Below are 14,711 nucleotides of genomic sequence, written 5' to 3' on the forward strand. Positions count from 1 at the left end.
CCCTTGGAAGGTTGTGGACTCTCCTTCACTGGAAGTTTTTAAGCAGAGGTTGGATGGCCATCTGTCATGGATGCTTTAGCTGAGATTCCTGCATTGCAGGAGGTTGGACCAGTGAACCTTGAGGTCACTTCCAACTCTCCAATTCTGTGATTTGCCTCCAACTCCTCTCACCAGTGACATGCAGCCCCCTAGGGGCAAGGGAATAGGACCTCCAGGCTGAAAAAGGTTTCCCATCCTCGTTCACACTCATTAAGTGCCATCTGAAACAAAAGAAGCTCCATTGTGCACCTATACATGTTGTTACTGCGAAGATCTTACTTGTTTCACTAAAACTAGAGAGAGCAGCTCCCAGCTTGCTCCTCTGAACAGCTAGTTTTTAATCTCTGTTATAAAGCCCTACAAGCAAATAGTATATATAGCATTGAAAAATGGTGTGGCCCCACCTAGTGGGTGAAATATTCTATTATGCATATTACATAATTTCAAGAGATGGAATTTCTGAAACTTCTTCTCAGAACTTTCATGAGACAGATATAGGAAGGGTTTTTCTCAGTTTCATAGAATCAGTAAAGTCTTCAGTCTTCATGCAAATGCTCTTGAGATCAGTGTGGTAGGCAGAATCTGAAGCAATCCAGCACATAAATTACCTGTACTTGAGTCTTGTTGATATCAAAAGGACTTACCTAGGGATAACTGTGTGCAGGACTGCAGCATTGTAAAGTTATTAACACTGACATTTTTAACTTTGACTGAATTGTGCCCCATATTTATAGAAGCCTTCATATACAACTTTTCAGCCATGGGATCTCAATGCACTCTTTTAGTATTTATGTTCTGTTGAGATACAGCTTACCGTCCAACGGAGCAAAAAGCTTTAAATTCCAGAGGATACACTTTGAAGTAATGTGCATCTTAGAAAGTTAATTGTGCTTGTGCTCTCTTGAAATCATTTATGACTTAAGTTGGTACTGATCAACAGAATGTAAGCATAACTACATCTTCCTGGTCATGCTTCTCTAGCTTTAAAAAGGACGACAATAAAAAAAATTGGAGTATTTGTTTAAATAGGAAAAGAACAAATATAGTGGACTTCCCTCTAGTTGCAGAATCTCCAGTCTTATAAAATTGCCTGTCATAGGGTTGTCACTTAGAGATGCCTGCAGACAATCTATGTTCTCTTGCATAGCTTTCTACCATATTTAATTAACTTATTTTTAAATCTGATACAGAATGCCAGAAAACGAATCCAATTCTCTATCAAGAAAACTTGGCAAACTTGGGCCTCTTGGCTATAAGCACCGGTATAGGTAAGGAAACTTTAGTATGATGCCAAATCTTCATACTAAGCTCTCTTTTTTACATGTTTATGATCTTCTTATTATTTTAGGTATCCTTTGCTGTGTATTTTTGTTCCTTACTTCTTTCTGGAATAGCTGTTATATTATAGGCACAGCTTAAAAATGGGCTCCCTGAGCTCATCTACCTCCACCTCTTATTATAATAGATGCAGTGTATGGTTCCATGAAAAACAGAATATGCTTTGGTTGTGCAGAATCTGTTGGGGAATCTGTGTCCCTGCAGATGTTCCTTGACTACAGCTCTCATCATCACTGACCATGGTCTGGGGTGGTATGCCCACTTTGGCATAGGGACGCGGGTGGTGCTGTGGGTTAAACCACAGAGCCTAGGACTTGCTGATCAGAAGGTTGGCGGTTCGAATACCCGCGGCGGGGTGAGCTCCCGTTGCTCGGTCCCTGCTCCTGCCAACCTAGCAGTTTAAAAGCACGTCAAAGTGCAAATAGATAAATAGGTACCTCTATGGCGGGAAGGTAAACGGTGTTTCCTTGCGCTGCTCTGGTTCGCCAGAAGCGGCTTAGTCATGCTGGCCACATGACCTGGAAGCTGTACGGCGGCTCCCTTGGCCAATAAAGCAAGATGAGCACCGCAACCCCAGAGTCTGTCATGACTGGACCTAATGGTCAGGGGTCCCTTTACCCTTTACCTAATATTTGTCTTGCAAGGCTGCAATTTTTTAAATGTAGATTGTTTCATGATTTTCTGGTTTATCATTTGCATATCTTTTGTCTTCCCAAGTCCCCCGCATAACTTATCTATGGCCAATCAAAATCTGTGGGTTTCCCCCCAAAGCATTGGCTCCGCATTAGTGAATGCGTCAAACTGAAACTGCCTAGCAGCTTGCATGTACAGTAAGCCTTCATAAATAATGAAGTCCACCACTTGTAACCAAGGCTTTAAATGACCTGGGGATTAGCAGTTCATATTTTCTGGCTAACAAGCGAATAGGCATTAAAAAAATAAGGTATAGAAAGCTAAGTTTCTGATATGCTCCTTGCTTACACAACTGAATGTACACATTGTAAACCCACTGCACACGTGTCAAAGCACATGTTGGGATGCTTAGGGAGAAATTTTTAAAGTTTTCTTCTTTGGCTGCCTTCTGGCATTTTGTTGGTAAAACAGAACCTGTCCCTGCAGAGCCTATTCATACGAGTCCGTCAGTAATTACGGTTTCTTTACATACAGTATAATTGCTCTTCACTCATTAAACAAATCCACCTGGATGTTTTTCAATCATTCAACTGCAGATGTTTTGGCAACTGGGAATTATTGCTGGGAAAGTGCTTTATTTTGCACCATTAATGGTTGTTCAAGAACAAAGCTTGGCAAGTCCATGAATTTTGCTTTTGTTGAAGCTGAAATAATGTTATCAGATCTTATTGTGCGACAGGAAAAACAAGAGCACATTAGCTGCGAAATGGCTCCTTGTTTTAAAACGTTTTCTTAATGCCATTTGCAGAACTTTTTGCTTGATATTTAAATCTTGACATTTTAGACCAACCTGTTCCCAATTTTTTTATACTAACACTGGAATTCTCCGGCATGAAAGAGTTTGGAAGGTCTAGGAGTGGGGGTGGGGGGAGGCGGTCTCCACCATTCCTCCTCAGTCCAGTCCCTGACACTTGGTTTGTGTGTGCATGTGGGCAGTACTCAAGGCCAAAATGGTTAGCCACCTCTGGTCTATATGGTGAATAAGCAGTTCTGGTAGCAAATGGAAGATAGTGTGTTTTCCTATTTACTGGAATTCTTGTTACATTTGATACTTACTCTTTTCTCTCATGTTATTTCTCTCCCTGAAGCAGCCACTTATCTGGTCAGTTTGGGCAAATGCTGAATGCACATTTTGGTACAGATAAATATTCTATTATTTTAGTTTTAAGGATTCAATGGCAGCATCCTAAATATTTTTTTAAGACGTAGGCTGTTAACTATTACCTTCCTGATACCCTCTGATACTTTAGAAGATGACAACTAACTGGGGCTGATGGATATTGTAGTCCAAAACATATGGAGGGCAACAGATTGAGAACAGCTTCTATAGGACTACACTAAATAGCACCTTCCTTTGCTATATTCTGTTCTTCTCAGCAGATGAAGCATTTTGTGGGGTTCTAATATAATTTCCTTTGGGGAAAATACCAACTAGCTTTGCTTCAAAACAAAACAATACTCAGTAGCACTGTGCAGCCAGTCCTATAAACATGAGGCTTGACTTAAGATCCCGAGGTTTCTTAAAAGCCATCCATTGGTTTTCTTGGGCCAGCTGTCACTGTAAGCAGATTCATATAGGGTGATGAGCTTACGAAGAAGGAAGGAACACTTTTTAACTTCAGTATATATTTAAGGTAATAGTTAATTATACAGCTAATTTAGAAGTGGCACTTTTAGTCTCTGCAACTTGTCATTTCTGCGGGGGAAAGCTTAATCTGCTGCTGTTCTCACATTTGCACATCTGTTTACAAGAATAACTGCTTTGACCTATTTTGGTCAAGTTAAGAACATAGTATTCTAGAGACAAGGTTGCACAATAAAGATGTAATGGTGATTTAGTGCTGAGCAAGAGTGGTTCCACTGGTGTGGTGAGAATCTTTGCCAGTTCACAGGAAGCTGGTTCACACAAATGAACCAGATGAAGTAGTGGTTCACCCATATGATCTTTGATTTTTGTAGCGGCCATGGTTTTAGAGGATGTATGATTCCACCCTTGTTCACTTCCAGTCAGCAGATTTCAACAGCAGCTTTTGTTCTTGGGAGGGTGTCAGTGTTTTGTCAAGCTTTGGCCAAGCTCCAGTACCAGCCACAGCTGGGGCTTCAGGATTGCCAAGGTTGGTAATCAAGTAGTGCATTGAGCAAGTGAGACAGGACTTATCAGTCCAATAAACACACAATAGAACATCAAGGGTGTTTTCATTCATAGGTATTACTGAAACCTGGTGGGATGAGACTCAAAAAGAATAGACCAAACAGGAAGGTAGGAGGAATAGCATTATATATAAAGGATGTGCACACTTGTGTAGAGTTCCATGACTCGGAGCATGGAAGGCAGATCGAGAGTATGTGGATAACAAAATTAGGAAAGGGAAACAACAGTGACCTTACTGTGGGTGTCAGATTGAAGGCTTGGATGATGCCTTCCTAGAGCAGATTACCAAACATTCAAAAAGAAGAGATATAGTTGTAAGGGAGACTTCCAACTACCCTGGTATTTGTGCAGCTGGTTCATCCTGCCTAAGTGAAGAACCTTCCATTTTCCCTATTGAAATTTGTGGGGATGATTAGGGAGGCAGGAGAGGATATATTATTTAATCACATCCTTCCTAACTTGCACTAGCAAGTTCCATATTCTAACAGAGTTCCAAACATCCCCCTTTTTAAATTACGCAGTGATCAGCTTGTTGCCGACTCACCCGAGTCTTACTATTAAAGATTCCTTCCTGGTAAAATGAATTCCTTCCTTCTAATGAATCTGATTAACGTTAATATAAAAGTAGTTTACTCACAGATTCATTTAGGTTCACAGACATATCCCTGAAGGCAGGCTTCAGATGTCTTCTAAAAGTCAGGTAGTAGTTTATTTCCTTGACATCTGATGGGAGGGCATTCCACCGGGCGGGCGTCACTACCGAGAAGGCCCTCTGCTTAGTTCCCTGTAACCTCACTTCTCGCAGTGAGGGAACCGCCAGAAAGCCCTCGGAGCTGGACCTCAGTGTCCGGGCTGAACGATGGGGGTGCATCTTTACCCTGCCTTGATACGTAAAATATTTTAGTACCCACTCTATTATATTGACCGTAATTCGCTTTTACCGACTTCAATGTATTTTAAAATGAAGTGTAGATAAGAAATCTAAATTTGACTATTACTGCTATTGATCCGTGAAACCGAATCTGCCTGGTTTTCCTCTAAGGACTAGAATGCTGTTGGTGCAGGGGTGAAGGCACTGGAGACTGCCTGTGGCAGGCCCTGGTTTGAGTTGCACACCCCAACACCTTACAGTTGAGCAAGGCTCAATAGCAGAGCACATGCCTTGCAGCATTCAGCATTTCCAGCTACTAGAAGGTGTAGTGAAAACTACCTCCTTTAAGCATCTGTTTTATGCACTTTCAGGACTTATTGCTGGGAGATGTTTTGTTACTTATCTTGTTGAGGGAAGGAAGAGTGCTTGCTAGAGATTCACTTAGTGCTTAGCTGGCCCAAACAAAGATGGACGTTAAGGAAGTACAAAATACAGATTTGCTGTGCCACTTCAACACACACACATGCTGGAAAATGGAAGGGAATTCAGTTATACCTTAAGATTAAACTGGAAAACTTGCAGGGCAGCGGAAGGGAGGGGGTGAAGGAAGTTGTTATATTGTGAAGACAATGGGCCACATTTTTCCTTTTAATTGTTTGAAGTACAGAAAACCTACTTGACTCATTCTGTTTCGTTTTTCTAGTGGGAGAACAGCTTTGCAAATGAACAAAGACATCTCTATCCAGCTTCCTCGACCTGACCAAACAGTTGAAAGAAGTCGTAGTAAGACTTATCCAAAAAGAGAACCCAAAACACAACAGAATGGTAAGCGTTGCTGAACACAGTTCCTGTTACACTGAGATTTAAACAGAAGGGAATACTTTAGAGTCCGTTACAAAACTACAATTGATTGACTAGTTTCAGACTCCTTCCAAATTTTCCTCTTTTTTTGGTGCTGTTTGCAGTAAACAGCACCTTCAGGGGCAAGTAACAGACAGACTGGGGGCAATTTTCAGCAGAAAGCTTTCGATTAGATTAGATTTGCTGTATTTCTATGCCGCTTTTTATTCAATTCACTCTCAAAGCGGCTTACGAACGAAAAAAGCAACAACATAATAGAACAAAACATATAAAATAATTCTAGCTGCTGTTGTCATGTACCTAAATAAATCAGTTAGCTTTTTTGGGACTTTGATCCCCATTATTCGAAGCAAAAAGATTTTGTTTTTTTTAAGAAAGATCAGGTTAAATATCCTTTTCAGATTAACAAAACAATATTAAAGACATTAACAAAATAGCATTAAATATTAAAGACATTAACAAAGAATTAAGCTGAGCATGATTATGTTAATACACACACTCTACAGTCCCATGAGGGACGCGGGTGGCGCTGTGGGTAAAAGCCTCAGCGCCTAGGGCTTGCCAATCGAAAGGTCGGCGGTTCGAATCCCCGCGGCGGGGTGCGCTCCCGTTGTTCGGTCCCAGCGCCTGCCAACCTAGCAGTTCGAAAGCACCCCCGGGTGCAAGTAGATAAATAGGGACCGCTTACTATCGGGAAGGTAAACGGCGTTTCTGTGTGCGGCTCTGGCTCGCCAGAGCAGCGATGTCACGCTGGCCACGTGACCCAGAAGTGTCTCCGGACAGCGCTGGCCCCCGGCCTCTTGAGTGAGATGGGCGCACAACCCTAGAGCTGTCAAGACTGGCCCGTACGGGCAGGGGTACCTTTACCTTTACCTTACAGTCCCATGACTCAAAACATTTCACTCTATTCAGTTCATTAAAATACACATAATGCTTGTTATTAAGCCAGCACAGTCAGGTGCTGCAGTGGTTGGGGTCCTCAGATTGTGAGCCATGGTGGAGTTCTCAGGCCTACCTCCAGTAAGGTGGATGTTCACTCTGGGTAGCCTTCTCAGGCACTGTTGATGAGGAACTCACCCATGTCACTCTTGGTAATCAGAAAGTCCATTCCCGCTTGAGGAAGTCCAAGATGAGCCTGTTCCTCCAGAGCAGCGTGACACGTCTGCACTATCTGAAGAGGCCAACCAGGAGGTCCAGCAGCGCCTCCGCCACACTCAGGACCCACACGGCGTCCTGCCCACCAGCTGCTGTTCCAGCTTCTTCAGCCACACCTTGGCCAACATGGTGGTGGAGGAAAAGTTGGCTGCTGAGGGGAGCGAGTAGGGCGGCTCGTTGAGTCCACCAGGCAGGAAGGACAGGCCGTAATAAAGATGCTGAGGGAGATCCTCAGCAGGATCTTGGCAGCCTGGATGAATTCACAGCTGGTCACTCAGAGCTGCATCTTGGTCTCTGCGTCCAGCTGCTGACCATGGAAGGAATGAGTGGAAGGCATCAGCTGGTGGGGTGGATGAGATGTAGGGGTGGGCCGAGGAGCTGGAAAGTGTGGAAATGGGGAAGCTTCCATCTCCATGTCATTGGGCTCACTCAGCTGCTGCTTCCTGGGCTTCTGCTGCTGTTTTTGCTGGTGGTTCATGTTGGGCTGCGGCGGGGAGGGAGCCATGCTTGAATCCAAGGCTGAGGCTTCACTTTCTCCTTCCTGCTCCATGTGTCCCTTGACCTCCCCAGATAGGTCCCTGATCTGAATCTGGCCCCTGCAGCTGCTTTTTCTCTAAACCAGAAGCAGCTAAGTTAAGCACATTCATTAAACATGTGACCAACATTCATATGGAGTTTGGCTCCTAAGTTAACTGAAGCAGGAGATTCCAGCTTCGCAGTTGATGGGAGGAGAATTCAGCTGGTACTGAGTGCTTTTGAAAACCCCACTGAAAATAAAGCATCTAGTTTAAATGCTAATAACTTCCACACATGTTTATTTAAATAGTTATATAAAGAGTAGAGAAATACCACAGTGAATTTTAAAAATAATGGGCGGGGAAAGCTGGATATGAAATCTTGACAAGTTCTGCTCATGGGATTTCTCAAAAAACACCTTATTAAAGCAAGGAGTTCAGAAGAGCTGGGCAGCTGCATGGTCCAGGAATATTCCACATTATTTATGGTCTCTTTGATGTCTAGCAGAAGTTAGTGCTTCCAGCAGTAACATTATTCCACCCTCCAGGTTTGGATGTAACCTAGGGAGAGACTGTAGTTCTGCTTCTCTGAAATTAGAAGCGATTTGCGGTGTGTATTTGTATCAGGAAGACACTCCTTTCCTTACAGATTATCACACATTTTCTGGTTTAAACAAGAGATCAGCTTCCTCTGGAAACAGCTTGTTATTTTGGGATAATATAGGGCAGCGTAACATTGACGTTATTGAGCTATCAGCTATGCTGTTTCTTTATTCGCTTCTGCTTACAGTTCAAGCAGCATTACACTTCCTGTCTTTTTCCGTGGGTATTTTCGCAAGCACAACTTTAACTAAGTGAATAATGAATAGAATAAATATAATATTTCACTGATAATTTGAATTATTAAAGAAAGCTGCCTGCTTTTGATCCACTTTGCAGATCGTGTGTGTCAGGGACAAGGTAAAGTTTCAATATATTCAATGAGAAATGCTACAAGTCATATTATTAAAGAAGCAATGTTAACTGCTTTCTAACGGACTATACACACATTTGTAATGTTTTCCTTTAGCGGTGGTAGACTGACCAGGTATAAAAGAAGTCAAGGCTTCTGCACCTTTAATACCTGTATAAAAGAGACCTTTTCAAAAGGTGTAGTTTGTCCTCTAAGGGATTCCTTATTTTTTAATTGTTGAAAGTAAATAGTGCCCTCTTAAATCTTTTCCTGCTGCTTGTTACTGGCAATATACAAATTATTAAAGTCCAACAATTAAAGAATGTACATGGGATTATATAACAATGGCTAAACTAACCTGTTACATTAGATTTAGAGAATAGAATCACAGTTCTAGAGAAATTCAATTTTTCTTTTTGTTTAAATGGACCAAATTTATCAATTATTCTAGTTTTATGGATTACCTCCAAGTGCTAAATATGGATTTTCAATGTTCTGATGAGAAAATTACTGGAATATTGTGTTTGTAAAGGCGTTCCATTGCAGCACTCATGAAAAAGCCTGATATGGTTGACTGACCTGACGGTCGCATACCAAAATGATGGTGCGAAAAAACAACCAGATAAAATCCACATGTGTGAACATACACCTCACAAATGGAGGTGGATGTGTTACACTCCAGTCAAGGAAGATGTGAACAAATTAATTTCCTGACAGAACTTTTCCTTCTGTTTAACAGAGGCGTAAAAGAGGACTCAACTCTCCCATAAGTCTAAGCTTCCCTCTCTTCCCCCAGAATTCTGCTTGGTTTTTTACATTAAGGAGCAGTAGCATGTTGACTAACGATAACAAGAACCCAATATATTAAAGTCCACAACTGGTTGGTTGCCTGTGAATCAAGCCTCTTATTTCTAAGGCTCCTGGCTGAGTTGTATGCAGCCTTCTCTAGATGGGGGTCATGCTCCCTAAGAACAGGTCTGTAGTTTGAGAGCCCTAGTGGAGCCACTTCTGTCACATGAGGTGTGGTGGCCTTGCTGTCCAACACTGCCTTCTGCCAGCTTCAGCAGGTAAGCCAACTGTGGCCCTGTTTGGACAGGGATAACTTGGTTGCAGAGCTCCATGCACTGGTAATCTCAGGACTGAATTATTGCAATCTTCTTTACTGCTGCTATTGCCACGGTTAGATTGCTGCGGGTTGTTTTTCATTGTACTGCTAGAATGATAATTGGCATAGAAATTTCAATATATGCATCTACATAGGGAATCATGTATTCAGATACGCACTGCATGTGCAGTCTCCCTCTCCTGTTCAACAGCTGGGTCTCTGTGCATGAAACACTTTCAAAAATGTTACTAATCTGTTGCTACACCATTTGGGGGAGAAGCAGGGGTCTGGCTTCAGGCTATGCCACAACCAGCCCCCTGCCAGCTAGCTGACTGGTGGGGCTTTAATTATTTTTAAGGGCTTCATGTGCACAGTGTTGGATTATGTGATTTGCCTAAAAAATTGTATGGGCATATGTTAAACTAGTTATAAGATTACATCTTTTAGATTTTCAGATATTGCCGTGTAATGCCTCTGATATCTTTTATATTTTTTTGTTTAGTATATACTTATTTTATTAGGCCATATGACAGTAGGCTTTTATAACACAGTATTTTATCTGGTGTATAATGAAATGCTCAAACATGCATCTAACAACTCGATCCAGTAAGCTTATTTGAAGATTTGGACATCCTAAATATAGGTTACATGTTCTATAGTGGGGTATTATCCCTTCTTAACATCCCACTAACAAAACTAGCATGATTTCCAATATGCTTTGCATTAATGTTGGGAAGGTCTATGTTAGTGTCAATAAATTGTCGTTCTTTGACCACAGTGGTTAATGTTTACAGGCAACCAAAGCTTACTCATTGCTCAGTAATGTATCTATTATGATCAAGAATTGGAACTTCAGCACTACTTCAGAATTCCACCAAGATGGAACAGTCTAGCACTATAAAAATAAAATGAAGAAGGAATTAAAAACTAGAGTATAAAAACTCTGATCCATGCATTTGTTAGTTTGTGTTTAGCATTATGCCTAACAAAATAATCACCATTTGGCACTTCTGTTTTCTGGCACCAGCTTATTAATTATAAAAATAATGCCCTGTCTGTCCGACTGGAAAAGCTTTGCTTTTGTATAAAACAGACATTCAGTTTATTATGATTGCTACTTAGATTGAGTGGACCTCTTTCTGATCCAATATATGACAGATTCTGAAAATTGTGTTTTTACAGAGCTATTTGCAAACTGATGATAGTGCATTCATTTTGTTAAAAACTCCCATGAGAACATTGTCATTGGTATTTTCAATATAGTATTGGCAAACTGTCGAACTCTGGTAAAGGCACAATATGCCTCCAGCACATTTTCTTCAGCCACAGTCCAAGTGTGGTGAAATGTGCCTTATGGACGGAATCTAATTGGTGTTTCTTACACTGCTGCTTCAGCAAAGATAAAACAGAATTTTAAAAATCCTTCCAGTAGCACCATAGAGACCAACTAAGTTTGTTATTGGTATGAGCTTTTGTGTGCATGCACACTTCTTCAGACAGTCACTAAAAGTAAAGTTAGAAATTTTCATAATATCTACTTTCCCCTCATAGTTCTCAGTCCGCTTTCCCACCCTCCCTGCAGACACAATCATCTCAAAAACTAAAGATGTACTCCAACAAAAGTCTAGGTGCATAGTGTGCTGCAAAGTCCAAGAGAACCACTAAAATCATTTAGTAAAAATACATTTTTTTCTATCTTTCAGGATCGCATTGTACAAATCACACTTTAACTGGAGAAAATGAAGGAACTACAAAAATTATTGCACCCTCACCAATAAAAAGGTAGTGATATTATAATTATTATTACTTTATTTTGCCATAAAGTGAATCAGAAAGTTTGAAGCAAGGTATTTTAAATGCTGATAAGTTTGTAAAGGCAGAAAGAACCAGAGGTTGGTTCCAGGCTATTAGCCTTCTTGGATTTGGAAAATCTATGTCCCAGCCCTGCATTAGTGAAGGACTTATTCAATGCTCATTAGCAAATAATTAGTATATAGATATAGACTCTATATAAATATATAGAGTCTACTTCTGTAAACTGTATATTTGCATTTTGATGCAAGAATAAATGAGAGTTTATTTTAAAAGGCTTGCATTTTAATGGTGCGTTATAATTAAGTAGCCATGCCTGACTTTATAAACACAACCACGGAATTTCACATAAAACAACAAAGAATCTTGCAACACTTTAAAGACTAACACATTTTATCACTGTATAAGCTTTTGTGGCATATATAGACATGGATCGAAAGCAAAGGGTTAAATAGCAGCTGAACACCATTAGAACTTGTGCATGCAAATGACTCTTTACAGCAGTAGTATTTGGTGATATCACCAATTGCTGCTGTTGCGAAGGGTCATTTTCCTTATATGGAAGCTCTGATTCAGCAGCAGGAAACCTGCAGACATGATTAGGTCCAACAGGGGCCCTAATTTGGCCTGTGAGGCCAAGCCACACCTTAATGTTATCTGTATGTCAGGTTACAAAACAGCAGCAGCTGTGTGGAATGATGGGAAGCCAGAGGTCATTCTGTCTGGGCCTTTTTACTTCTGGACGGAAAGCTTAGACTCTGCTCCCCACCTCTAAGCATACAATAATAATTGTAGTAAATTGAAATAACTAACAATTTATTGCTACTGAATGATACCTAAAAAATCTGCTACCTGAGACAGCTTTCTCCATCTGCCTAATGGTAGGGCCAGATCATTCCCTAGGTCACCACACCAAGTACTGAATCAACTAATGAGGCCTGTAATGCTGCCTAAGTGGCGCCTCAGGGATTCAGACTGCAACTCCTTCAGTAGTCCTGCCTTGGTGGGTGAAAAAAGCAAAAAATGTATTGGAGCTTTGCTGTTGAGACAATGACTTCAGGAGCCCTTGTCTATCATTTTCAGCTAATTTGGTTAAGAGAGTCTAACCTGGTTCCAGGTCTGATAATCACTCTCACAAAACACATTAGAAATCTTTCCCAAGTTAAATTTGTAAGCCCAATGATCAAAGCTTAACCTCTTGTTCATTGCCGAAAAGAGAACCAATTATCTATCTGTACACAGTGGTACCTCGGGTTAAGTACTTAATTTGTTCCAGAGGTCCGTTCTTAACCTGAAACTGTTCTTAACCTGAAGCACCACTTTAGCTAATGGGGCCTCCTGCTGCCGCCACGCCGCCGGAGCCCGATTTCTGTTCTTATCCTGAAGCAAAGTTCTTAACCTGAAGCACTATTTCTGGGTTAGCAGAGTGTGTAACCTGAAGCGTGTGTAACCCGAGGTACCACTGTACACTATAAATTAAGGAGCAGAGATCACACATGAAATTCACATCCCAAGCCTTCTCTGAAAAATCTGAACCAGTTCATCCCCTTCTTAAGTGTTCGGCAGGAGATAATCCTCATATCCAGAGAGCTGCTGCGATTTAGCATTACTGCTGTGAAATGTGTGTCTGCTACAAATGACAAATAGCTTAGAAATCTAATGCAAACAATTCAACATCCTGGATTAGTTCACTCTGCTTTAAAGCCATATTGGACGTGTACACGTACACACACGCAGATACACAGTTTCCTTATGCATATCAAAAGAATCTTCATAAAAACAGACAGGCTTTTTACCAAATTCAGTTTAGTAGCAGCAAGACACAGTGGGAATTATAATTTGCCTTTCTTTTATTTTAAAATAATATATAGAGCAACTGTATGAACAAGGTGGACATCATAGCTCGCAGCAGCCAAAATATCTAGGCAGGCTCAAAATCCTGATTAAAAATGAAAGTGTTTACCGGCCCCCATCTGGATCTCTCAGGGAAGGAAGTCCCTGAGCAAGGGAGACTGCCACACAAAAGACTCTGTGAAACTTCTCAGTTTGGGGGCAGGATTATACAGAGGAAGTTGGTCCTTTAGATAATCAAATTTGAAACCTATATATAAAGAAATTTTCCTGTAGCACCTTAGAGACCAACTAAGTTTGTTCTGGGTATAAACTTTCGTGTGCATGCCCACTTTTTAGCAAAACCTGTAGAAAGAAATTTTAGAAAGTTTTAACACACCTTTGTATTCCTTCATTTCTATGATTTGATCCTCTTAAGGGGTTTATTTTTCTATACTTTATTAGTTTCAAAAAATTAAGAAACGAAAGCAGCCCAGAAACCCAAAGAAGCAAAACCAGTGCACCATGGGAAGAAAACTGCCCACAGAGGTAAGCAGTACAGTAGTATGATGCCTCGGAAAGAGGATATGATCTATCTATCTTTGCTAAGCAAAGTATATACATTTTAAAAACCTGTGAGTGTACCGCTTTTGACAGCCAAACACATTCACAGATTCAGGTTGTGCTGACAATAGGACAAAAACAAGACCGTTGGGTAAGCAGGAGAAGCTTCTGCCGATGGTAGAGGTGCCCTGTCCTTCCATCCGAAATCTGTGTGGGTGTGAAACCAATTCCTAGTCCTAGGCATTGCCTGCTGTTGTTGTTTAGTCATTTAGTTGTGTCCGACTCTTCGTGACTCCATGGACCAGAGCACGCCAGGCACTCCTGTCTTCCACTGCCTCCCGCAGTTTGGTCAAACTCATGTTAGTTGCTTCGAGAACCCTGTCCAACCATCTCGTCCTCTGTCATCCGCCTTCTCCTTGTGCCCTCAGTCTTTCCCAACATCAGGGTCTTTTCCAGGGAGTCTTCTCTTCTCATGAGGTGGCCAAAGTATTGGAGCCTCAGCTTCATGATCTGTCCTTCCAGTGAGTACTCAGGGCTGATTTCCTGAAGAATGGATTGCCTGCTTAGTACTGATAAATGAGAGGTTGGAGTGTGCTTGCCCACATTCAACTTAATCTCCACCTTAAGGGCAGCTGCCAGCAGTTCTTCTTCCTTTTCCTTTGACACTGCTATCCCTGTAGGTGGAGAGTTGAGACCAAAAAGCACCAGGGATTGTAACAAGAAGGGGGGGGGGTGGAGAGGAGAAAGAAGAGGGCGGGGTTGGCATAGGGAAATGGATTCCCATGTACCTCTGTGGAGTTCCCGGGGATAGGTGTATGTTTGTT

The 14,711-nt window shown here is 41.4% G+C and overlaps 1 protein-coding gene across 1 annotated transcript in view; it reads left to right on the top strand.

The window, feature by feature from the left end:
- The window catches only part of EPB41L4A (erythrocyte membrane protein band 4.1 like 4A), a 103,849-nt gene that overhangs the window by 72,178 nt on the left and 16,960 nt on the right, over window positions 1–14,711 (top strand). Inside the window, exons 12-15 of the mRNA XM_028749264.2 lie at window positions 1,230–1,307; window positions 5,797–5,918; window positions 11,385–11,463; window positions 13,789–13,872. Of these exons, the coding sequence (XP_028605097.2) occupies window positions 1,230–1,307; window positions 5,797–5,918; window positions 11,385–11,463; window positions 13,789–13,872 (363 nt within the window). The remainder of the gene's footprint in view (window positions 1–1,229; window positions 1,308–5,796; window positions 5,919–11,384; window positions 11,464–13,788; window positions 13,873–14,711) is intronic.

This window comes from Podarcis muralis, chromosome 11, assembly GCF_964188315.1.
Source record: "Podarcis muralis chromosome 11, rPodMur119.hap1.1, whole genome shotgun sequence".
Lineage (NCBI taxonomy): Eukaryota > Metazoa > Chordata > Lepidosauria > Squamata > Lacertidae > Podarcis > Podarcis muralis.